This window comes from Zalophus californianus, chromosome 6, assembly GCF_009762305.2.
Source record: "Zalophus californianus isolate mZalCal1 chromosome 6, mZalCal1.pri.v2, whole genome shotgun sequence".
Classification (NCBI taxonomy): Eukaryota; Metazoa; Chordata; class Mammalia; order Carnivora; family Otariidae; genus Zalophus; species Zalophus californianus.
The window spans coordinates 139,399,328-139,426,084 of NC_045600.1; the positions used below are offsets into that span (position 1 = coordinate 139,399,328).

The 26,757-nt window shown below is 49.0% G+C and overlaps 1 protein-coding gene across 5 annotated transcripts in view; it reads right to left on the reverse strand.

The window, feature by feature from the left end:
• NTRK3 (neurotrophic receptor tyrosine kinase 3) overlaps positions 1–26,757 on the reverse strand; it is a 410,029-nt gene that overhangs the window by 324,058 nt on the left and 59,214 nt on the right. For all 5 annotated transcript variants that reach the window (XM_035727975.1, XM_027570487.2, XM_027570490.2 and 2 more), the window contains one exon: positions 140–214. In XM_035727975.1, the coding sequence (XP_035583868.1) occupies positions 140–214 (75 nt within the window). The remainder of the gene's footprint in view (positions 1–139; positions 215–26,757) is intronic.

The window sequence follows — 26,757 nt, forward strand, 5'->3', positions numbered from 1 at the left end:
GTGGACACTCCCTAAGTGGGTGGTACCGACTCTACTAAAAGAGGAACAGAGGAGGAAAGTGCCGAGGGCAGCCCAAAGGCAGTGGGCTCCCCCCGCCCGCCCACCACTCTCGGCCCTTCCCAAGGTCTGGTGCACTCACAGCTTTTGGAGGCCTGTGTAGAGCTCCATGTCCACGGCGTTCAGCGTGTGCAGACCTCGCCAGTTCTCTATGTGTCTGCAGGGGGAGGAGGAAAGACAGGGTTCAGGTTGGCCAGGGTCCACAAGTAAGGTGCTGTCTTTAGAGCCAGAGAGACCTGGGTTCGAATCCTGAATCGTCCACATGCAAGCCAGGCCTTCTGCCACATGGCCAGGTGTCTCTGAGCCACAGTTCCTCCCTCCTTGAGGGGGCTTGCACACCCCCTGCCTGATGGGACCGTCATGAGACCCAGAGCACCTGGCCCGGGGACAGCATTTAATGTCCCCTCTGGGCTCCAGAAAGCTCTCCTTTTTAAAGACTCGAAACCCAGCTTCCCCATTGGGCTTCAGGACTTATCTACCTTCCACTCACTTTTGTTTTCCTTTTTGGGACTTCCTAAGGGCAGCTCATTTTCTCATGTGGCCAGGAAGATGACACAAATGATGTGGGTTTAAAAAGGGGGAGGGGGAGGGTAGCTTGCGGGTGGGCATGGTTTTTGAGTGAAAAGGCTCAGAAGGAGCATACACCCACTTCGGGGTCCCCCAGGGTCCAGACACTGACCGCCTCATTCGGGTGACCACAGCCCAACCCACCTGGAGTTCAAGAACAGACAGCTTGATTGGGCAGAACCGAGTCCAGGAAAGAGGGGGCAGGCTGGGGACCAGGGAGGCACAGAAAGAAGGTGAGACCAAGGAACCCAGTTCTGGCTTCACCTCTGGGACCTAAAGACCCGTGGCTTTGAGCCAGAACTCTGACCTCTTGGGTCTCCTGGGTCTCTTGTGTCTTCATTTGCAAAAGGAGAGGGTTTCCCTAGCTCAGCAGCTTCTCTTCTTCCTTGTCACAAAGATTTCCGTTTAGAGCTTTCTCCCAAGACACTTCCTATTTAAGGAGGTTTGTGTGGAGCAGGCACACTATACATTTATTAAGTAATAATTAATTCGTCTTCTCGGATTTATTAATCGAAGATATAAATCACCATTCACCAGAGCTTTTTTTTTTAAAGATTTTATTTATTTGAGAGAGAGAGAATGAGAGATAGAGAGCACGAGAGGGAAGAGGGTCAGAGGGAGAAGCAGACTCCCCGCTGAGCAGGGAGCCCGATGTGGGACTCGATCCCGGGACTCCAGGATCATGACCTGAGCCGAAGGCAGTCGCTTAACCAACTGAGCCACCCAGGAGCCCTCACCAGAGCTTTTTATCACCAGATATAAACCAGCACTAACTCTCCCAGTGGATAAGGTCCACCCAAAGCAAAGGAACTTGAAAGTTCTATAAGCAAAGGAAGCGGGCTTGTCATAGGTTTGATTACTGCTCTTTTTTTTTTTTTTTTTTGGATATTGACAAAATGCCAGGGACAAACATCCTCCATTATAGCTCTTGGGGTCCCCAGGTTAAGAACCATCCGGCTATTGATTTGTTAAGGCCCTTTCTGATTCTAGAGTTGTGTGAGAAATTACCACTCATCCACATCTCTATCCCAAGGAGCTCCAAGAGGCCTCAGGAGAAGGCCCTCTGATACCCACCCTGCCCTCCCAGGATCCGACGCTCCCATCAGCGCCCCCGACGTCAGAGTACCCTCTTCGCTCATCCTGCAACCCACAGCTATCCAAGGCACACTGAGGCCAGAAAAGTGGCAGCCGCCTTCCCCAGACATCTCTTCCTTGGCCCCACCACACCCGTGGCTCTTCCATCTGCCACTGAGTGGAGCCAGAACCAGGAAGGCCGCAGGGCAGTGGTGGCCAGGGCCCCTGGAAGCATTTCAAAGCCTCACAGTGACAAGGTATGCAGAGAGCCCGTTTTGTACCACATTCTCTCGGGGCCCCTGCTGAGCAGCCAGACACACTGACATCTGCTGGGGACAGGGACCAGGTGGCCAGGTCGGGACTGAATTCCAACTCCAAAGTCTTCTCCCTGGAAGCCTATGGCCCCAGGGCGGTTTGCTTGGTCTGGTCCTGCCAGGGCAGGGACCCTGGCTCCATGTCAGGTGAAAAGGAATACCAGAAGGAGTAAGGCACTGTGCCAGTGCCCCCCGGGTGTATTCACTGGACCATCGGTCCAGTGTGATCTACCAGGTAGATCACGCTATTCCTACAGATGACTGTTCATTCACCGGAGCCCACAGACTAGGGTCTGTTCCTGACAAGCAGCTATCAATCAGTTGTTTAAATAAACGAAATCATTTTTCTTCGCCCTCATTAGAAGCCCGTAAATGTGTTTTTATTTATGGCCGAGTTGTCAATCATCGGTGCATTCTATCAGTTTACCCTTCTTAGCCCTCATGTCCTGATGGGCACACGCCGGCCCATCCCTGACATAGGCTCACTCGGAGATACGGCGGGGCAACAAATAAACTCCTTGGTGCAAAAGGCTCCCTGGTCAAGAGACTCCGGCCCCTGCCTCCTCCACTGGGTCTGAGGTTCCCCGTACAGGGAAAGAGACTTAGCACAGCCGCGGTGCCCTGGTGCGGTAAAGAGCCTGGACTCTTGAGCCGGGTCAACAAGCTACAGCCTGCTGGCCAAATCCAGTCCGCCACCTGTCTTTGTACAGCCTGAGGGCTAAGAATAGTTCATACATAAAAAAAAAAAAAGCAGAATCCTATTTTGTGACATGTGAAAAGTATACGAAATTCAAATTTCAGGGTTCCTACCCTTTCATTTAGTGTGGTCTGCAGCGGCTTTTGCGCTTACAGAGATGGAGCTGGGCTGAGGAAGTGTGGCAGAGACTGGCCTTTTATAGAAGAAGCTCGCCGACAGGCCCCTGCCTCAAGCCAGGCTGCCAGGATGCATATCCTGGCCCCGTCGCTACCTCGGTCCATGTGTGACCCCGTCCAAGGGACTTCACCTGTCTGTGCCTCGGTTTCCTCATCTGTCAAATGGGGTAATAAAATAGCCCCAGTGTAAGAATGACGTGAGAATTGAAAGGCCGTGTTAAAAAGCCCAAACGGAACGGCAGCTCGGGACACACAGTAAGTCCTCAGGGAGCGCAAGCCGGGATGGTTATTTTTAACCCTGTGCTTTGTAGAAACTGAGCAGTCTTTTCCCAGTTTTCAAGCTAAACATGGCATCATGGTTCTGCTGGAAGTTGTCATTTCTCAGCAATCATTGATAAAAACTCCATTTGGCAGAAGCGTGGAGGGGCAGTTAATCTGTCATTCATGACCTCCAGGAAAACTGCTCAAGCAGAAATTAGGAACAGGTTCAGGGAATGCACGGCCGGCAGCTCAGGGCGGCTTCTGAGGCGAAGGTACAGCCTGACATTTGTGGCTGACATCGGTGGGGCACCTGCCAAGTCTGCCGGTGACTCACCACTCGGTACCAGCCCCGGGGGGGCAGTCAGCTGTGGGAGCTCTGGTAGCTGCTGTGTGCTACAAGTTTAAGTGGGGAAGGCAGCCTCTAAAAACATAACAAATAGGATAAATATGACAGTAGGTTTGGTTTGGTTTTGTTCGTGGTAAACAGTAGTTACCTTGGCCTCTAGTATGTGGCTTCTCCTTTTATTATGCTTTCCTGGGTGTCCAGGCTATCATCCCTGAGCACTTAACTTTGTCCCTTGAAAAACAATCGATGATGATCACTGTTTAAAGGAAGGTTCGGCATTTGAACCCTGTGGGGCGCAGTCGCTGGTCACCCCGCTCCAGGACCGCAGGCTGTGCCAGGTGCATCCCTGCAGAGGCGTCTCAGGAACCCACCTCACCATGGGAGAGAAAGAGCTCAGAGCCATGCCAGGAACTCAGGCCGGTGGGACTACGAGATTCTGCGTTCGTCCGCTTGGGCACAGAGTGCGTGGCGGGGCCGGCCCTGCAGAGATCTGCAGCCTCATTCTCAGTCTGCTCGCTTTCCTGGGGAGCAGTGAGGGGCAGGGGCAGAGAGGAGGCTCCCATCCTGGCTAAAGTACCCCCACTTGAGTCACCTCTTATACAGTGGCGCTCAGCAAGGGGCCATCCTGCCCCCCAAGGACCATTGGGAAATGTCTGCAGACATTTTTGTTGGTCCCAGCTGGGAGGAAGGGAATGATGCCGGCATCTAGTGGGCAGGGGCCAGGGATGCTCCTAAACTGTCCACAGATGCCCAGGACAGGCCCCACAATAAAGAATTATTGGCCCAGAATGTCCATAGTTGGGAAGCCCTACCTCATACAAGGTTTCTGCCTTAAGATCACTATTGAAGACTGTGTTCCGTGGTTTGAAACAGCCAACAGTTTTAAAAATGACTGTTTTGGGGGCGCCTGGGTGGCTCAGTCAGTTAAGCATCTGCCTTCGGCTCAGTTCATGATCTCGGGGTCCTGGGATCGAGTCCCACGTCGGGCTCCCTGCTCAGCAGCGAGTCTGCTTCTCCCTCTCCCTCTGTCCCTCCCCACACTCGTGCACTCTCTCTCAAATAAATAAATAAAACCTTTTTTTAAAAAAAATGACTGCTTTGAGCAAACCCTAAGAGGCCCCAGGCCAAAACCAAAAAGCTCGCCTCTAGGTCCCTGGGTCCAGGTGAGAGAAGAACAACAACAGCTATGGCTCCCCAGCCTCCTGCAAGTCAAGGGCATTACTTGAGAGGAAATGAGGGGCCCTTTGGTGCACTGGACCACGGCCCAATCCAGGTTACACACCCCAGGAGCAATAACGGTCTCCCTTACCCAGCTCTGGCTGGAGCCCCCCTCAGGAGTCTTTCCCTCTCACTGAGAGCTCATCTTCTGCATAGCTTTGTCCTTCTCGGCAATGGGAAATGCTCCATCCAGAGAGTCAATGCAGTGCCCTGTCCCCCCACTCTGGCCACTGCCCTTCCTTGACACCCCAGAATCATGACTCTTCACCAAGAGGGAATGTGCAACACTTTTCCAGAGAGAAGGGAGGCAGGGAGGCTTAATTCATGACAACGCTGAGCAACCAAGCCAGAGCCGGGCTTTGGGCTACAGCTCAGAAAACCTCAATGAGGCCTAGGTGAGCCTCTGTGGTCAAAGAGCACGCTGCTGTCAGGTGGAGCGGGGTGTGCCGGAGCTGAGGGACCGTGCATGCGCCCAGCCTCCTCGGGAGTAGGAGAAAAACCACCAGAAATGAAGCCACTCCCAGTGACTCACAACGACAGGACCCAGTCCTGGAATCACAGATAGCTGCTTCCCCACCCATTCTGGGGATGAGCTAGGGCACAAGTGAAATATTAATTAAAACATCCAGGGAAAAGATAAAAAACCTTTGTACTAGAATCAATTCGACTGTGCTTTTGTACCATCGCTTTCTCCCTCCTTCTGTTTGGCTGGAGCCAATATGGAAATGAACTGGCAATCTCCAAGCATATAAAAATGAGATGGTACAGACTGTGTGGTCCATATTTTAATTAAAAACATGTCATGTGGATATGTTTAAGAGTTGTTTATAACTCCAATATTTAAGTCCTATACATAGAAAACTCTAGAACACTGAGACATCCACCCCCTTCCATCCATCACCAAGGGACTGAAGTTGATGGGGAGGCCCATGAGAAGAAGGGCAAGACCGGTGTCTCCCTTCACCTTACAGAACATTCCTCGTCACCGGAAATTCGGCAAGACAAGGGGTTGGTTGGTGGGACAAGCGAGCCTCCTTCCTTCCTTTACACATGGCTGGCCATGTTTGCGACCTTTTCTCTCTCCTCCTTTGCTGTAAGATCACTGTTATTTTCACTGTGCCTTCTCACTGCTATTAACGAGCTATTCTTCATAACCAAATTTTCCAGACAACTAAGTTTAAATGCAAAACCTTTGCATGTTTTAACTTCCTTGCTAGATGTTTCTTTTTCCCCCTAAAATGCATTACACACCTCCTCGCCTTTTTAAGCAGAGTAGACAGACATGACTTATATTTTCTTGATGATCTTGGATCACCGTGACCTAGCCTGCTGAGTTCTATCACCCAGTGACACCCTCACAGGTTCCTGAAGCAGGCAGAATTTGTGTCCCTACCCAAATGGGCCTACCCTGACATGATTCCTAAATTCTAATGGTTATTGTGTCCATTTTCAGCAGCTTCGTGGCTCTTCCTTTGCTTTCGGGCTGTGGGCCATCACCCCCCAGAGCCCTTCCTCCCTTGCAATGTGCTGCGACCAGTCTGCTCGGCAGCCCCTCCAAGCCCAGAGGCTAAGCGTGGGTGCCCTGGAGGCAGGCTGACCAGAAGCAGACACCCAGCTCTGGCCCTTGGAAGCTGGATGCCCCTGGGTCAGTTACTCTCGAAGCTCTCTGGTTCTCAGCGTCCTCAGAGATACTAGCTCTCTGGCTCCAGCCAAATAGGAAATCCAGTTGATGTAAGGATTAGATGAGGCAATGTCTTAGCCCTCAATTCAGTGCTGATGCCTAGCACCCGAATGAGAAATAGCAGATTCCATTACTCTGCTGGAATCAGAGAAGGAAAATAAATAGAACCTGAATAAAGATCTAAGAGAACATAAACACACACACACAAATAGGTAGATATTTGTCCTTGTCTTTGTTTCTAATCCCCTTTCTGGATAATTAAGGTCGAGAGATAAGTGAAGTATTCTTAGAGGTGTAGTCATACTTTTCCTGGTGGCACCTAAGCATAAGCCACTAATATCATATTCTGTATATCTATTCTTAGAGGTGCCTCCTGGCAGGAGGCAGCTGAAATGGGCATTTCTCAGATGCCCCACTCCTCCAACACGGAACGCAAGAGCTTCAGCTAACAAGGCTGTGCACAGATACCGCCTCCCTCCAGACACTTCCCCGTCAGACCTGAGGCTCCTATCCCCTTCTCACCTGAACCCCGATTCTAGGACGCAGGCCTGAACTGCAGGATGGAGCTCAGTACCTGGGGAAACTAGCCTAGAATTCCATTTCTTAACAAATCAGCATCGGAGCCCACGCATGCATGAGCACAAGTCTGTGTGCGCACACACACACACACACACACACACACACACACACACACACACATACAACGAATGTGCCATGCATTTGACTTCGAAGCCTTGTAGGGCAATAAGGAAATTGATTTGTTATCCAGGCATATTATGTCTAGTGATCCAGACAGAAGCATTAGCTTTCAATTATCTGATATGTTTAGCATTATAAACAAACCGTCTGGAGCAATAGCTCCAAGGGGGCTGGGGAAGAGCCGCACTGGATCACACCAGCCGAGTCACCCAGCTCTCTCTCCCTTGACAGCTGTTGGGAGAGATCCAAGATGCCTGGGGACCTGGACCTGAGAGCCTGGGGAGCCTTCTTGGACTGGTGGCCCCAGCGTGCAGCACATTAGCACACCGGCTCTACAAGCTACACGCCCAGGACCATGGTGAAGCAGCCCCGCCTCTGGGACCCCCAGGAACGGCAGAAAGGAACATGCCCATCCTGCGGTGAACAGATGGGAAGCGACAGTATCTGTGTCGGCGTCCTGATCAATTCTAAAGCTCGTGCCAGGAACCGGGAAGGTTTGTGCACACACCTGTGCTCTTCAGGTGCTGAGATGCTCTGTCTGCTAACAGACAAAAGGTCAAGGGCACACCCCCCCGTCTGCTACCCTGCTAAGAAAAGGCCTGACTCCCACGAGGGAGATTTCCTCTGGGACTTGGCCAGTTCACTGGGGAGTCTGGGCTGTCCTGCATGCCGCCCCCTCACCCCACTGCCTGGGACCAGACTGGCCAGCCCCTCGCCGGGCTAACTGCTGCCCTTCATTTGCACTGGCTGGCTGGGCAGGTGGGTGGGCGTGAGCTGGCGACCCCAGCATGCCCACATCGGCACCCGGGCTGTGGCCACCTCACCAGCAAAGCACCCCTGCCTCCTCACTGGGTCCCCTGCTGTCACTCTTCCCCCTCAAGAGTCTCCACACCTGCCCGCTCACATTCTCCCCTGCTGAAAACCCTCCACCTGCTTCCCATGGCCCTTACAATGAAATCAGGACACCGTGCCAGGGCCCACGAGATCCTGCATACGCCGGCCGCTGGCTGCTCCTGGGGCCCCTTCTCTTAATACCTGCTTGTTATCTGGACGCCTGCCACGCTCACCTACCTGTCTTTAGACACACCAGACGCATTCCCAACCAGAACTTCCATGAAACACTCATCCTGGCTCCTTTTCCGCCCTCAGGGCTCCCTGCAAAGGTCACCTTCTCGGAGACACCTGCTCTGACCCCTATGTGAGCACACACACACACACCCTTTTCCCATGCAGCTGCTCCCTGGCACAAGCCCCTGTTCATGTCCTTCACAGCCTTTAATAACCATCTGTAATTGTCTTATTTGATTATTTGATTATGTGTCTGTCGTCAGTGTCCATAAGCAAGAACTAGGATGCATGAGAAGGGAGATCGTATCTGTCTTATTCAGCACTTAGTCACCCCCAGAATCGCAAAGAAGAGCAGGTACCCCAGGATAAGTACGTACTTGGGAAGACGCCCCCCAGGTTGGTGCTAAGCAGCCCCCTCCAGGCCCCACCTCACGCCCAAGGCTTTCCATGCTCCGTGCCGGCACAGTCCTCACCCTGGCCCCTTGGAGCAGCCCAGAGGCCTGGTCAGACCCCACAGGCACCTTGAACTCGCTCCCCAAGGAGGGATGTGGCCCAGGGCACACCACTCAACATCCCAATCAGGGATGGGCATCCTAGGGCATCACTACAAGGCCCACAAATGGTGATCCCAGAGGTCTGCGGGGGCCCATGGACCAGATCTCAGGTCTGTTGCTCATGCTCAGTGTCAGGAGTGGGGAAGTGGGCAGGGCCCCCCTCTGGCCAAACAGAGGAGGAGACGAGATGGGCATGCTTTCGGCACCTGGGCACCTCTTCTCCACCTTCCCCTTGCCCACATGACTATGGCTTTCAGCAGATCAGGAGGTTTCTGAGGGCACAGACCTCCAGTGCCATGCAAATGTGCTCAGTGACAGCCAAGGGAATGAATGAATGAATGCATGCATGCTTTAGGGAACCCTCAAAGTGATCAACGGCAGAACTTACACACCTGGCACTCTATCAGCTTCCTACAGGGGCCGTCCCCTGCCCTTGACCCCTCTCACCTTCTCAAGGATTCATTCATCTTTTTTTTTCCTTCCCTCTCGTCTGGACCCTCACTTTCTCTCTACTAGATTTTCCCATCAGCATACAGACACATTCTAGAAGAGCCCATTTAAAGGGCTTTCCTGGGGGCGCCTGGGTGGCTCAGTCAGTTAAGCGACTGCCTTCGGCTCAGGTCATGACCCCGGGATCCTGGGATCAAGCCCCACATTGGGCTCCCTGCTCATCGGAGAAGCCTGCTTCTCCCTCTCCCTCTGCTGCTCCCCCTGCTTCTGCTCTCTCACTCGTTCTCTCTCTCTCAAATAAACAAAAAACCTTTAAAAAAATAAAAAATTAAAAAAAAAACAAAGGGCTCTCCTTCACGCCACGTCCTTCTCCAGCGACCAACCCATGTCGCTACATCTCTTCGCGGCAAATGTTTTCAGAGAATCAGTCTCCTCCTGCAGGCCCAACTGCCTTCCTCACATGCCTTGGATTCTCCAGCCCAACAAGTCTTCGGTCCCGGCCGCTCTGTGGAAACTGCCCTGCCAAGGTCGCCAGTGTTTCCCGTGCTGGCCAACTCAGCAGACTCTGCTCTGCCACCCCGTTACCCCATCTCTCGGGGGCATTTTACCTGGTTAACCACTCTCTCTTTGTTGAAACATTCTCTTTACGGATTCCTGAACTTTACTCTCTCCTGGGTTTCCTTCTACTCCCCTGGCTATTACTTCTTCGTCTCCTCTGCAGGGTCCATATTCTTTGCCTGATCCCTAAATGTCGGTGTCTCCCAGGTCTTTCCCTGGGGCTCTGTGGTGGTCTCACCCACATGCTGGCCCCGAACATCAGCTACACGCTGAGAGAGTCCAAAGGTGTGTCTCTGGTCAGACCTGCCCACTGAGCTCCAGGCTCTTCCCCCATAGATCAGTAGGTCCAACACCAGCCCTTGGCTTTCCTCTCTGTCCCAATAAATGGCACAGGTGTCACCCAGGCACCGAAGCCAAACTTCATCACTGAGTGCTCCCTCCCCTCTCGCAATATCCACACCTGAGCAGTCCACCTGCACAAGAGATATCAGCTCTGTCCCCTTCCCATGACCTCACCTGGACCCAGGCCATCGTTACCTCTCCCAAAGACCACTGCCTCCAAGACGGGGACCACTGCCGCTGCTCTGGCCTGACTAAAAACCGGAATGAACTTTTTGTAACATAAATCTGATCATGCCCCCCTCCCCCACGGCACCCACCCTCCAAAAACAAACCTCCAGTGGCTCCTCCCGCACTTGGGATGAACTCCAGCCTCTACCGCAGCCAGCGAGGCCCCACACGTCTGGCTTGGGCGTCTCCTGCCTCAGCTCAAACGAACCGACCCTGTTCACTTGGCTTTGTCTCACCAGCCTCCTCCTTTCTGTTCTCCAAAACCCCAAGCTCTCCCCCTCCTCTCAGGGCCCTTGCACTTGGTTTTGCCCTTAAAAGCACTTGGATTCTCCTTAAATGTCATCTCCTCAGAGAGGCCTTTCCTGACCAACCCAGCCAAAATCATTCTCTATAACCTTCCTCGAGATCACTTGTTCTCAAAAGCCAGGGGCGGATTCTGTCCCCCAGAGGACATCTGGCCATGACTGGGGACTTTTTTGATTGTCACGACTGGGAAAGTCTAGTGGGTAGAGGCCGAGGATGTGACTAAAAATCCTACAACCCAGGACAGCCCCCTTGGAACAAAGAAGGATCCAGCCCAAAATGACAACAGTGCCAAGGTTGGGAAATGCCGCTCTAGATAGTTCTTTTATGCCACTTGGCAAAATCTGTCATTCTCTCATGTGTGTGTTGACTTGTTTTCTGCATCTCTTTACTAACAAAATGCCAGCTCTGTGAGGGTGGGCAGCTGGTCTACCTTGTTCACTACTGTATCCACAACACTCAGCCCTGTTCCCTGTACAGAGTAGAATACTCGAATGAACAAATGAATAAAGGAATGTCCTTCCTCAGAACCCAAGGATCTTGCAGCATGTCGTAAAAACCGTCTGGTGGCTGAGGTCTTGCCAGGACCCGCATTTTCTCCAACCATTTGAAGAGACTAAGGTATAAAGAAGTAAGCTGTGCCCGTGGGGTTGCAGGCATAGGGAGTAGGGTGGGTCAGTACTCCGTGGCCCCTAAGAGACACTCTCCTCTTGTCTGCAGATGAGAGTCAAACCGCATTGATCATAAAACCTCCAATCCTGACTAGATAACTCAGCTTTGAACTAGGAGAGAAAGAAGAGGTCTTTGATGAACTGTAGAAACAGCCCGAGGCAGGGAGAGACACATTGACTTTGACCCTTTCTCCCCAATGGGCCTTGGAGGAGAAAGTCTGAGCAAGAAGGAGAGTCTGGTCCAGGCCAGAGCAGCTGGTGGAAAGTAATCCAATAGTGCAAGCTCTAGGCCTAAAATCAGCTAGCCCCAGGGGTCCTGAGAGTGCTGCCCTTCTGGTGGCAAATTTCCTTAGGAAAATATGAAATGGCCAGGCCACCCTTTACTGAATTATAAAGCACTTATCACTTCTTTAATAACTACCCACATGGAGGACTTAATTCACTCAATATGGAAGTTATAAAGGCGAATTGGTAAGTGAGCATTAAGCTCAAGTGCACTGCATAAAGACTTATGAGGGCAATGTTTTCCCCTATTAAAAGGGTAGATTTCCTCACTGCAGCTCTGCCTCAGAGTTAATGCGGGAAAAGTTGTTCCAAGGCCCGGGGCATTTTCATTGTTCGAGGGTAATTCCAGGTCCCTGGGACGGAAGGGAGTCCTTGACTTTGCGGAACTAATTCTCTCTGGAACCGGAGGGTGTCAGAGCGATTCGTCAAGGTAACCATCAGAAAGACAAGATCCCATTGGTGGTGCCTCGCACTCCGTGCACAGCGCGCCGGAATGTGAGCAAGCTACAGAGGAGAAGAGAGGAGGCACAGGATGGAGGAGGATGGGTGGGCCGAGCCGGGCCTGGAAGGGGCCTGTGGAGGGAGAGGCTGCAGGAAGGGAGGAGGCACATCTAAAGACATCAGCGCTAGAAGAAATGCTGGCTTACAACTGAGCCCAACAAGGAAGGCATTAACAGCATTAGCGCTGGTAATCTGGAGGCAGATGAGCCCCAAAGTTCCTTAAGGTTCCAGAGGTTTCCACTTAGGGGGCTGGAGAGATGGTCTCCCTCACTCGGTGAAGGAAATTCAGCTTTTTCCCTTGTTAATTTTTCTCTTCCTTGCTTCAGCTTCGTGAGCAGTTTCCTTCCCTCCGGCCGTAAGCCGTCTGTTCCTCTCCCCATATCCTCCCTCTCTTGGAAGGCATCTCTCTATTCACATGACTTCAATTACTGCCTCATTAGAGATTATTTCCACTTCAGCTCTACCCCTGACGCCCAACCTCTCCCCTCTCCTGTAGTTCGTGTTCCCATGACACACATTCCCCTGGACTCCCCAAGAGCCAAGCATGGACAGAACAGCTTGTTCTCACCTCCTGGTTTCTCCCAAACTACCTCTGCTGAATCCTCCTGACTTGAAACATCACCGCAGAGCTGGTGAGCACATTTCAAACGATGTGCAACACCAGTGGGTTGGCGACAGCTCACACAGATCTCTGTGTTTAGAAGGAATCTGTGGATGAGCGGGAAAGAGCGGTGATTGATTAGTGATGTCTGCCATGGGCACAGTACAGAGAGGGGCAAGGTGAGTGCCATCTATTAACCACATCGATCCAAGAAACGGTTTGACATCTCTCTCTTGCTCTCACTCTTTCTTAGATTCAAGACCTGCCAATCCCTCCTCCAAGATATTCCTAGTAACTAACTTGCCCCCACTCAACTCCTATCTGAGAGAGCCTCGTGCCCAGAAGGACACAACCCACCTCTTACCAAACTTTTCGGTTTCCAGCCTGTGAGCTCTACCCTGTTCGGGGCTCTACGTTCTCAACGATGACTTTGAACATGTCCTTCACAGGCTCAAGGCTAACAACACCCAATGGCTAACAGATACCTATCACGCCAAACCAAAACTTCCTTGAGGAAGGCTTCACGCTGCGGTAAAGTCTGTCATTGGAGGGAAGGGGTTATGGAAAGAGCCACAGATGCTTTGTGGACAGAAGCCACTTTTCCTCTACCCTGTGTCCAACACATCACACCAATGAAATGCCTCCCTCAGGCTCCAGTCCAGACCGAAGCAGAGAGGAAGGGGACTTGCTGGTGGGACCTGCCATAGTGGCTTTGGTGACTCTCGCTCTCTTCCTCCCTACACCCGCTCATCCCGCTGTCAGGGAGGTGTGCTCTCATCAGAAAAGAAGCCAGCCTGTCAGGCCTCAGTTTCTTCATCTATAAACTTGAGATAAGTGATGCTGGTTTCATGGAAGCATCACAAAGATGAATTGAAACATAGTTTGTAAAAGATCTAGCACATTGTCTGGAATAGCCTAGAGCTTAGCATATGTTGATTTCCCCTCCCAAAACAAAAGCAGTGTGACATAATAAGAAATACATGTATTTGGTCTCTGCTCTCATTTCCTAACATGCAGCTCCTAAAACCCCTGGAATTTCCAAGGTGGCAAGTGTCCTTCTTTCTGCTAATAAGATGGCCAGTGTTTGGGGGCTCCTGGATAGCCTCAGGCTGGGGGCTGGGAGCCAGGGGAACCAATCTGGTAATCACAGGATTGGAATTGTCAGCTCCATCCGACTGGAGGCTGACTTCCTCACCAATGGCCAGTATTTAATCAATTATGCCCACATAAAGAAGCCTCCATGCAAATCCCAAACAATGGGGTTCAGAGAACTTCCAGTTGGTGAACACGTGGAGGCGCTGGGGGGGCGGTGCACCCTGAAAGGGCCTGGGAGCTCCGTGCCCTTCCCCCACACCTCGCCGCATGCTTCTCTTCCACGTCGTTGCTCTTGACTTATCTTCTTTTATAATAAACTGGTAATCTAGCAAGTACACCGTTTTCCTGAGTTCTATGAGTCATTCTAGCAAATTACTGAACCCAAGGAGGGGGTCCTGGGAACCTTCAACCTGTAGCTGGTTGTTCAGAAGCCCGGGTGACAATCTGGGGGCTTGTGCGGTCTTGCGGGACTGTGCCCTTACCTGCAAGGTCTGACACTAACTCCTGGTCCAGAGTGTCAGAACTGACACTTGGTGTCCACAAAGAACCGGAGAATTGGTTGGTATGGGGGCAAGTCACACATTTGGTGGCCAGAGGAGAAGCCTTGGGAGTAGAGAAAAGGAAGTGAGTTTTTTCTTTGCAAGCCATCCCTGAATTGTGCAGGGTCTGAGGCCGGGAAGTGAGACCTGCAGAGCCAGCAGAATGACCCAGCTTGGGGCCACGGCGGCCGAGGGGGTGACTGGACTACAGCGTGAGACTCTCTTCCTGCCCGCCCCCCACTGCCTGCTCTTTATGAGTCAGCCACACAAAGCCCCTGCTGCCAGGGCTGGTTCCTCTGACTGCCTCAGGGCCACCGCCTCTCCCTGCCGGCCCCTCGGTGCCCAGGGGTCTGTGGAGCGGCACATCCAGGGGTTCCGACAGCTGTATCCTCCCCCTCCCCCCGCTAAGCTTTCAGCAAACCGCCCTCACCCAGCTGCGGCTGTCAGCCATCCAGGCTCACCCTCCAATTACTGCGCAATGACTCCTGTGTGCTTGCTGGTGTATGAATGTGACCCTGTCGCCTCTGTGTCCAGGCATTCTGTGCCTGGCTTCACTCAGAAGAGCGTAAATCCCGTGACAACAGAACCGGCCGCATGCTGTTGACTTGGGTCCCCTCCTCCTGCCCTGTGCTCGGTCTGTGCTCCCAGCGATTCTCAGCAGCCCCTTCTTAAAACAGGGACCAGGGGGCTCTGTCCTGTGGGAGGGAAGAGCTGTCCAGGGGGTGGGGCAAGGCCAAGGTTCAATGTCAAGGGTCAGAGGTGCACAAACCGCAGAGCCACGGATGGATGCCGATGGACACATGCTTCTCAGACCTCCTTCAGAGAGTCCTGCTCAGACCACCGCCCCCCCCCCACCCCCTGCTAGGCCACGAGTGCCCCGGCTGTGCTGTCTGTCACAGAACCAGGCTTGACCTAAGGAGCACCTAGTAGAGCACAAAATCAGGCCCAAAGGGAGTCTGCCCAAAGGGCTGGATCAGGGCCCCCAGGGCCTCCTCCTAAACTAGACCCTGATCCTTAGCTGCTGGATCCAGGTTGTGGGAGGGGTCGGGGTGGGGGGAAAGCTTCCAGGAGGAGTCAGGTGGCTGGAGTACTGGGTGGGGTCACTTAGGGGGTTCAGGACAGCAGGTATTTACCCACTGCTGTGGGACTAATTCACCATTTTAACTTTCCGGCTTTAAAGGGTGCATGTGGGAGAGTAACAGCTCCGAACAGACATTGCGATTCCCACAGGACACTGGTAATCTTGTCTTACACGCTTTGACAGGCCTCTCTCCCCATGAGACTTTGAGATCCTTGAGGGCAAGGACTGTCTTTTATCTCAGCAACCCCAGAGCCACATGGGGCACCTGGTTCCTTAAAAGCTCTCAATACATTCAGCAGGCATGTAGCAGGAACTGTCCCTTCCTGAGCCGTCAGCCTGACCCTGGAGAGAGAGCATTTACTCTCCTGAAAGCGCCAAAAGGAGGCCCAAGGCACCATCTGGGGAGTCCCCTGGCAGGACTAGAAAGGTGAATGCAGCAAAGACGCTGAGGGATACCCTATCAGGGGACCGGTAAAACACCCCCACTGGAGGCCGACTCTGCACTGGGAGTACCAGACACACCAAGGTCAAGGTGGTACTCTGCTTCCAACCCCAACACCTGGGGAAATTTGGGAAGCCAACATTTGGCCCCCATCCTGCAGACATTCCTCCTCTCAAGGCTAGTAGGACCAAGGTTCCCGAGGGGCCCCGAATGGCCTGGAAATGTGACCCTACAGCCGGCCCTAGAGCAGAGTTCAGCGGGCAGGACTGCCCCAGCTTCCACCACCCAGAACAATGGCACAGGAGGGAACATGGTGTTGGCACCTGAGGAGTGAGTGAAAGGGAAAACCCACAAGCTGGAGAGGGGAGCTTGGGCCAGAACATACTGGGGATTTTTCACACCATGCATGAGGAGAAAGAAACACAGAGCCCATGGCTGTAGGGTGGAGGGTAACAGGGAATAAATTGGCAGCATTACTGAGCACTGACCATGAGCCTCTGGCTGCTGAGCTCACCCAGACCTGATGGTCTCACCGTCAGGAAGGACTTATGGCCAGAAGCCTGTTGCAGTGCCAGCCTGAAACACCTTGACCCCACAGGCTCATTGCAAGCTTCGGTTGGGGTTGCCCAGTTGGGCCTAACCTCAGCAGCAGGTGGGGCCTGGAACTCCACTTCGTCCATTCATTTATAAAGCACCCATTATGTGTCAGCTGCCTCAGCCCGGCATCTGGCTTACCTGGGGAGACCTCTTGCAGCACGGCATCATGATCCCCCATCGGTATCCGCTGTGAGTAATTCACCAACATGACAAGGTGTCTACCCCAGGCCCTGTCACTTCACGCAATGTTGGGACAGGGGTCCCGCCCAAATCCTGGCTGCTCAGCTGGACCTTAACAACCCAGACAGCACATGCTGGCCTCCTTCTCCCAAGGGAGAGGCTCAGATGCTGCTCACACTTTCTCATCGCCAACTTGCTGACAACTAATGGGACCGATTTCAAACTGGGTGCACTTCTGTCTACCCCTCGGAATCACAGAATTAACAATCTTGTGTTAACAACAGCACTGCTGCCCAGACTCCTCCCATTTTAGAAGCCATAGTCTGCCGTCCCTGCCCCGATCAGGCTCAAGGCCCCACGTCCTACCCACCATGATCCATGGGAATGGGAATGCTGGCTATACTCGGGATCAGTGCAGCTGTGTCAGTGTCCCTTAGACTGAGCTCGCTTGTCCCCAGCTTTCTTTTCTCTACCAGCATGCCACTGGGAATTCAGAATGCCTAATAGCTGCACCTACCACCCGTGGGTCCCAAGGGCCCTGTCCCTGGCCTCTAATGGTGTGAAGTCATGGTGGGGCCACTCAAACCACCCCACCATGTGCAAGTCAAGAATGCAGAGCCCAGCGCAGCACAGCACTTGCCTGCACATCTCCTAACGGTGAGGCACTACACAGTAGCTAGTCTTCAGCTCGGACCCTTGGGGAAACCGTGTGGCATGCTACATGTGAGCAGAGGGCTCAAGGTGCAAATGAGCCCCAGGGAAAACACTCTTGATTCATGCCATCTGCACTCAGGGGTGGCTCTGGCCAGCCCACCCAGATGCAGATGGTGCATCAACTTGTGACATGGAAGCCATTACCTACAGGTATCTTGGCGTCCCAAAATTCAGAACAGGAGGCCAGGATGCCACCATGCTGGGCTTTTTCTTAATGGAAACTGCTTGCTGAAGTCCACTGGGTTCCCCTGGAACAAGCACCTGCCGAGGGCACGCCGAGCTCTTCTTGTGGATGGCAGCTTTATGAGATCCATGTGAATGGGGCTCTAAATTATTCTGACTCTTTTCTGTTCCCTCGCTCCTCTCTTTGTAAAACAGCCCGTTTCCAAGAGGTCTGGATTCCTGGAAGTGGACTACACCAGGGCTGACAAATGCAAATCTATTCGCATTCTAAGAGGGCCAGGGGTCCACACATTGGCATTCCCAAACACCTCTTAATGGTTTTTCCCTGGCTGATGACCATTGCCCAAAACCTGCCTGAACCTTCCCCCGGTCTTCATCTCTTGCCTTCCCGGGGCTCTCCTAAGTAATCTCATCCAGGGTGGCAAGGCCGCAAGGTGCTCTTCTTCACCACCACCCCACTTCCCAGCAGTCTGCTCGGTTTCTTCCAACCTCACTTCCATTGGCCCATTCCCCCACTTTGCTGGCTTTCTCTCCCTGCCTCTCCCTTCGCTCCTTCAGCTGCTCTCCGGCCGGCGGATATGTGCAGTCTGAAATCATGGCTGGTGGCACCTGACAGAATGCCCCATTCTCTAAAGCAGAAGCCTCCAAGAGCCCCCTCCAAGAGCCCAGAGAGTGAGTCAGTATTTCTGAAGGCCATCCAGCCCCTCAGCAACCTCCCGTGGACAGTTATCTGGGGAGTTACAGGGCTAAAGGTGCACTTTTTGCTAAGAGATCCACTCATGCTCATCTACAGAGTGTCTCAAGCTGGGCCCCAGACCTGTCGCTGCCCCCGAATTCCTCAGAGGCCACTTCTCCATCACTGGTCCAGCCCACCTCCCCCACAATGACCTGGGTACAGTGCTTTTTCTGTAGAAGACCTTGCTGCCAAGAAGAGCATCCAATGTCTGCAGTATGGCTACCAACTGTCTTGGAGATCTGTGTCCCCAAGAGACTGAGCAGGTCCCATGGGCCTTGTTTCAGCACAAAGATGAGAGTCTATGCCAACTAAGGCCCAAGACCACAAAGGTAAAGACGAGAGACTGGTATTGCCGATTCCCAAGGAAATACGAATGCAAATGGCTGGCAGGAAAACAGGGTTAGGCAGAGGCTGGATGAGGCACTGCAAACTCTCGGGAGCAAACACAACGTGTCCTGTGCTGCACTGATTTCCCTCCCACCATTCCATTCCATGCTGCCGCCTGACTCCCCACTGCTGGTACCTGCATCTCTTTGTCATGTTAAAAAGGAGACTGTGGGCTCAAAATAGAGTCACTTGTGCTAAACCCCACATCAGCAAACCAAGACTTAATACCTAACCTAACTGCACTTTTCAAGCCCCCAGGAATGTGACTTTGAACCAGCCAACCTGGAATTTTCTGGTGAGCCCTAGGAGGTAATCCACTGATAGACACCTTCTCTGCTCTCCTTAGGAGGGCACCCAGGCCTAAACCAATACATTCTTTGCTAATAGTTTCCTTCTCTCCATTCCACTCTGCCTTTAAAAACCTTTCTTTTCTGCTGCTCCTTGGAGCTATTTGCTAGATGGGATGCTGCCCAATTCATGAATCATTGAACAAAGCCAAGAAGATCTTCAAATTTACTCAGTAGAATTTCTGTTATTTAACAGATTTGGTGGCAGTGCCAGGACTGAAGGAGACTTCCAACGGCCTCAGGAACAAAGAGAAACACAAGCATGGTACCCTGGGGGCACTCTGAGTTCACAGTCTTTCTTGTCATTTCCGAGAGCCGTGTGTCAGTCCACTCTCAGATCCAGGCTCTGCCCTCTTTGCACTCAGCTCCTGATCTAAGTGGCTATTTGCCCCCAATTCCCAGGTTTTTGAGTACAAAATCCCAGCACTTAATTCCATCCCAAGATCCATGTGGGAACCATAAGTGGCAAGTACGGAGCTCCCTATTATGTGGGGCTTCAGGCCATGGTCCCCATGTGTTGAGGTTCGCTGGTTCAACTCTATCCCTAATCCAAGGCTCCATGGGAAGCACTGGTGATATACACAGGGCCTGCCACGGGCCTGTCTGAGGTAACTTCTAGACCTGGGCCCGTGGTTCTGCCCTCGGATTTCACACTGGGAACCGTTGTTGGTTTAGTCTGCAGCTTCCCGTTTCTCTGAAATCCTTCCCCGAACTCCACACCAGGAACTGGCGGTGGCAGCTGTGGTTCTCCACTTGTTTGGAATCTGTCTGCCATCCCCATTCATTCTGAGGTCTGCTGGTCCAATCCTCTCCCCAGGCCCTAGTTCTTTGGTGACTGCTGAGGTCCAAAGTTCTGTTTCTGGGGTCACTGTTGGTTTCTGCTAATGTGCACAGGAGGTAAAGGCTAATTGCTAATGGGAATCTCAGAGGGCAAAGAGCTGCAGAATTGGTGGGCACAGGTCGAGCATTTAAAAGCTGTTAGAGGGGAGCCTGGGTGGCTCAGTCGTTAAGCGTTTGCCTTCGGCTCAGGTCATGAGCCCAGGGTCCTGGGATTGAGCCCCACATCGGGCTCCCTGCTCGGCGGGAAGCCCACTTCTCCCTCTCCCACTCCCCCTGCTCGTGTTCCTGCTCTCACTGTCTCTCTCTGTGTCAAATAAATAAATAAAATCTTTAAAAAAATAAAAATAAATAAATAAAAACAAATAAAAGCTGTTAGAGCACTCACCGCCCAACCCAAAGACTCCCCTATTAGGAGAAGTTGGTCACAGGATGAGTTAGATTGACACCAGGCCACCTGCCAACCTCAAAAAACATGACCATGAAATATGGTACACTGCAAAACACCACACAATCCCCAATCCCAAGGCATATCCCACTTAGGTATTAATGTGGTTCTGAGAAACCCAAAGGCTAGCTAAAATAAATAAATAAATATGGTTGACCCTTGAGCAACACAGATCTGAACTTCTGAGAGTTGACTTATATTCAGATTTTTTTACAGTCCAATACTGTAAATGTATTTTCTTTTCCTTAAGACTTCCTTGATAACATTTTTTCTCTAGCCTACTTTATTGTAAAAATATAGTATATAACACATACCAGATATAAAATATGTGTTACTCAATTGTCTGTTATAGATAAGGCCTCCGGTCATCAATGGACTATGAATAGTTACATTTTGGGGAAGTCAAAACTCATACACAGGCTTTTGGCTGCAAAGGTGGTCAGCACCCCTAATCCCTTTGTTGTTCAGGGGTCAACTATAATAATAAAAAAATGGGATCCTTAATTTCTAAAGAATCAAACTTGCCATCTTCCAGCACACCTCCTTATTTTATGTCTCAAACCTGCAGTCCCAGAAGCTATAAATGTCTACAAAAAGGGCACAATCTTATTAAAAACAACTCAGAATTACAACAGCCATTAGAGGGACATTCCAATTGGACAAGATCTTTTACTTAAAAAGTACACTTGAAAGTAAGGGCTCCCATAACAAGCAAACAGAATGGGATACCTATTTTAATTGGTACGTAGAAGCATCCAAAAGTCTTCAAGAGTCTGAAATAACTTCATTAAAAAATTCATTGTAAAGGGCTAATGAAAATTTAAACACACAAGATCATAAACAGAAGTCTGCCAAATCATTAGCTTTATAGCTACAAGGCCAGGCATCTAAAATTATGCCTGGGCCCCCCACATCATACTCTCTTAGGGGTCCATCATCAAAACACTGGCCCAGAAATCAGTGTCTCAGTTGTAATCAACTAGGACACTATAAAAGAGATTGTCCTCGAAGGCCCTGTGCAAATTATTTAACTACCAACTCCAGCAGCCCCTCCCCAAATTGACAGGACTCTGAGGGATTCTCTGGTAAACTGCTATGTTATTCCCTTAAATAGTTAAGGAAATCTAAAATTGAAATTAATGAAAAATCTTGCCAAATTCTAGTAAATATCAAAGCTCTACTTAATTGGCTTAACAATAAGCACTTATAAATTGAGTATTTCTAGATCTCAGAAATATAATAGAAACTAACCCAACTGCTCTTCAGAGTCACGTGATCTGGGAAGATAGTCAGTATTAACGCTAGTTTAAGTTTGTTGGCTTCATTAAAATAGAGTTATCTATTTTAGAGTCTTTAGAGCTTTGTCTTTAAAGTTATCACCGTCTAATATAATACTTTTATCCTACCCACGTTTACTCATCAAATAAGTTCATGTTATCTCCGTTACAAAAGTTGTAGCTTGGTACAGTGGCTAACTTTGTCTAATGCTTCACGAAGCTTTTGTGGGTAATTTGAAAACAACTGTCAAGAACAGGTAAATTGAATACATATATAAGTAGGATAAAAAGGTTTTAGGTAAACTTTTTAAATAGTTTCCCCATATCTTTTGGGTAAACTGAAACCTTAAAGTTTTGCTAAGTTAAGTCATACGACGAGTTAAGTTAAATTCATTGGCTATCCAGATCATTTCCAAATAAGATAAAATACTGAAACATTAATTAATGAAAACAGGCTTATCCATATTTTGCTTCCAGAGGAACTGCAAAGACTCAAAGATCTTTGAGTCTATTAGCAAACACATTTTATGCACACTGAGGAAAGCTTGTTTCTAGAAATCATAAAAAGTACTCATAAGCCAGCCAATTCAAGGGGTGCTCATGGAAAAGACAGTTCATAATTATTTACTTCCAACCTACTTAAGGTTCCTAAGGGTTAAGAATTCTAACGAATACCTGTGATCAGCCAAAGCAATCTTGAGAAAGAAGAAAAAAGCTGCAGGTACACACTCCTTCATTTCAAACTATGCTACAAAGCTACAGTAACCAAAACAGTATGGTACTGGCACAAAAACAGACACAAAGATCAATGGAATAAAATAGAGAGCCCAGAAATAAAACCACACTTATATGGTCAATTAATCCATGACAAAGGAGGCAAGAATATACAATGGAAAAAAGACAGTCTCTTCAATCAATGGTGTTGGGAAAACTGGACAGCTACACACAAAAGAATGAAACTGGACCACTCTCTTACTCCATATACAAAAATAAATGCAAAATGGATGAAAGACTTGAAATTAAGACCAGAAGCCATGAAACTCCTAGAAGAAAACATAGGCAGTAAGCCCTTTGACATCAGTCCTAACAATATTTTTTTGGACCAGTCCTTTCAGGCAAGAGCAACAAAAGCTAGAATAAACAAATGTGATCACATCAAACTAAGAAGCTTCTGCACAGCAAAGGAAACCAAGAACAAAACAAAAAGGCAACCTACTGAATGAGAGGAGAGATTTGCAAATAGTACATCTGATAAGAGGTTAATATCTAAAATATATAAAGTACTTACACAACTTTATATCCAAATAATCTGATTTAAAAATGGGCAGAGGACCTGAATAGACATTTTCCCAAAGAAGACATACAGATGGCCAACAGACACGTGAAAAGATGCTCAACATCACTCATCACCAGGGAAATGCAAATCCAAACCACAGTGAGATATCACCTCACAGCTCTCAGATTGTCTATTATCCAAAAGGCAAGAAATAACAAGTGTTGGCAAGGATGTGGGGGGAAAAGGATCCCTCAGGCACTGTTGGTGGGAATGCAAATCCATGCAACCACTGTAGAAAACAGTTATGGGGGTTCCTCAAAAAATTAAAAATAGAACTACCATATGATCCAGCAATTCCACCTCCAGGTATCTGTCTGAAGAAAACAAAAGCACCAATTTGAAGAGATACGTGCACCCCTATGTTCACTTCAGCATTACTTACAAAAGCCAAGATATGGAAGCAACGTAATGGTCCATCAGTAGGTGAATGGGCAAAGAAAATGTGGGATGTATGGATGAGCATATACATATACAATATTCAGCCACAAAAAGAAAAATCTTGCCATTTATGACAACATGGATGGACCTACAGGGTATCATGCTAAGTGAAATAAGAGAAAGATAACCACATATTTCACTTATATGTGGAATCTAAAAAAATATAACAACCAAAAGACTCATAGATACATCAATAAAGAGAACAAACTGTTGGTTAACAAAGGGGAGTAAGAGGTACGAACTTCCAGTTATAAAATAAGTCATGGGAAAGTAATGTATAGCACGGGGAATATAGTCAATAATACTGTAATAACTTCGCATGGTGACAGATGGAAACTAAACTTACCATGGGGATTATTTCCTAATGAATAAAAATATCAAGTTACTATAATGTACACCTAAAACTTAATAGGATATTATATGGCAAATATATATACACATGCGTGTGTATACATATAATTAGTGTGTGTATATATATAATTAAAGCTACTAGAAATAGTAAAAGGAGGCATGAGGAATGGAAATGCATTTTGTCGAGGGAAAAAAAAGTAATTTTGCCCAAAAGTGAGGTCGGATATTCAGCATATTTAAAAGAGGGAAAACACAGGACAAAATCTGAATGTAAAAAAAAGGGGGAGAGAGAGAGAGAGAAGGTTTGTGGAAAAGGAATCTTTGAAAAGGAATTTTAATGTGTGGTCAATCTGGCTGATACTAAAATGAATTTATTTAAAATTAGTTTTAATATTAAAAGTACACTGGTGCAAAACTGGAATTGGGTTTTTCTCTCTGTTAAAAGGACAGTTTTCTTAGATTATTGGTCCTGCCCTTAATAAGGGTTTTCTTTACCTTTAATATAATCTGTCTAGAAAAACATAGATTCTATGTTTTATCTTTATCAGGTCCTTGATCACTTAGAAAAAAAATGAGTCTTTTCAATATTAAAAGAGCTAAGAGTTTTTACAACTATTTAACTTTCTGTTATTTGCCTACAAAGATTTTAATTGTTACTTTGGTTAAACGGATAACTACGTATTATTTCACAGACTGATGATCTTACTTGACGAAGTGCCTGAACCTCCCAAAAATAAAATTCTAAATGAAATCTTTTTGACCTTGAACTAACCTCAGGATTTTCCAAAAGATCCAGGAACATCTCAAATGATTTGTTCTCTCTCTTTATAAAAAGGGAGACGTTACACTAATTAGTTTTATTTAGTATGATAAATTACACAGGAAACATTGTCAAAAAGGTGACAGTAAGCCTTCTTAGATTATATTTCTGTGGATATAGGTTATTAATAGAAGTGTCCCAGAAACTGTATGCAATTCCGAAAGATCTATTGTGTCCTAATACAATGTAAACACTTATAATTCCAGTTCTTATCTTAAAATGTGGTATGTTACAAAAATAACCAAATTTCCTCGTCAAGCAGATCATAATAAACGCTCATCAGACATTTAACCATGGCCATTTTTAAATCTTATCATTTGCAGAGTTATTGTTTTGCTCAGATGCTAAACAAAAGCTTCTTACAAATGTGTTTCATTTCCAGAGAAATTCATGGAAAGGCATCTGACAAGTCCTCTTTGGTACAGGTTTCTGATGACTTTGATACAGGTTCTTATAACAGAGTAAGAATTTACAGAATACTAATGGAGAAACTGGTGGCATCATAAAACTTTTCACAAAAGATCAAGACCAACAAGAATTAATTATACGAGACAGAATGAAGAGAGTAACACAATTATAATTTTTTGACTTCTTGTTTAAAACATTGCTGGTTCTCTAATGTTTTTTGCTTTTCCAGATTTTAGGAAACATTTATCTCTCTCCTGTGAAGCTATCAACAATTTGATAAGATACACCTTTGTGAATAAAAATGAAATATTTAGGAGGCAGAGCAAGATGGCGGAGGAGTAGGAGACCTGGATTTCGTCTGGTCTCAGGAATTCAGCAGGATAGGGATCAAACCATTCTGAACACCTACAAACTCAACAGGAGATCTAAGAAAAGATCTGAGATCTAAGATCTCTAAGGAGATTCTGAACACCTACAAACTCAACAGGGATCAAACCATTCTGAACACCTACAAACTCTACAGGAGATCTAATAGCAAAAACTCTGAACAGAGAAGCGACCACTTTCTGGAAGGTAGGACGTGCAGAGAAGTGAATCCGAGGCGATATTCGGGAGGATAGACGGCGGGGGAAGGGGCCTCCGTCGGCCGCTTCTGGCAAGTGCTAGAGCCGCGGAGCACAAAATCGGAACTTTTAGAAGTCGGCTCCGCTGAGGGACGTCGCTCCAGTGGCTAAGCGGGGGGTGGAACCCTCACGGGACAGTGTGGTCTCAGGACCCTCGGGGTCACAGAAAGACCGGGGATGCCTGAGTGCGGCAGAGCTCCCAGGGATCGGAGCGGGGAAGCCGGCTGTAGAGACGGAGCCGAGGCGCAGGCTCTCAGGTCGGAGTTGCCATAAACTGATCCGCGGTACACTCGGGCCACTGCTCCTCCAGCAGGGACACAACAAGCGGCAGATCTGGGGAGAATCCCCTTCCTCCCCGGGGAGGAGCGGCGCGGGAGCGCACCGCAGGGATCTGCTGGGTTTGGAGACTCCACACGGGGTCGGGGGCCAGAGATAGAAACGCTCGGTCACAGGCCGAGTGAGCACACAGTGCGGCCAGAGACCGGGGACACGAGAGTGACTGCTTTTCTCTGGGGGCGCACTGAGGAGCGGGGCCCCGAGTTCTCGGCTCCTCTGGGGCGGAGACTGGGAGGCCACCACTTTCACTCTTGTCCTCCAAAGCTGAACCGAGAGCTTGCAGGGAACAAAAGCACCTGAGAGCAAACCCAAGCAGATTACTTAGGCCAGACCGACAAGGGCGGGGCAATTCCGCCTCCGGCAAAGACATTTGGGAACCACGGCAACAGGCCCCTACCCCAGAAGATCAGCACGAACAGCCAGCCGAGACCAAGTTTACCGATCAATGAGAACGGCAGAACTCCAGCACCAGGGGAATACTGCACATAGAATTCATGGCTTTTTTACCATGATTCATTAGTCTTTCAAACTTAATTTTTTTAACTGCTTTTTATTTTGAATTTTTCTTTTTCCCTTTCTCAACCAACATCTTATCAATCCCTTTTTTAAAAAAACCATTTTTATTTTTCATTTATAGAGCCATATTCTATCCCTTCATAGTAGTTACCCTTATTTTTGGCATATATATATATAAGTTGTTCATACCCCAAATCTCTAGTGTATGGTTTGTCCTAGTCTCCTGCCTGATCACATTCTCTCCCCGTTTTTTTTCTTTCTTTCTTTCTATTTTTATACTCTTCTTTCTTTTTTCAAGCACCTTATCAATTCCTTTTTTAAAATTTTTCATAATTTTCATTTTTACAGTCATATTCCATCCCTTCATTGTATCAGCCCTTATTTTGTACATATATAAGTCTTTCCTTCTTTAAAA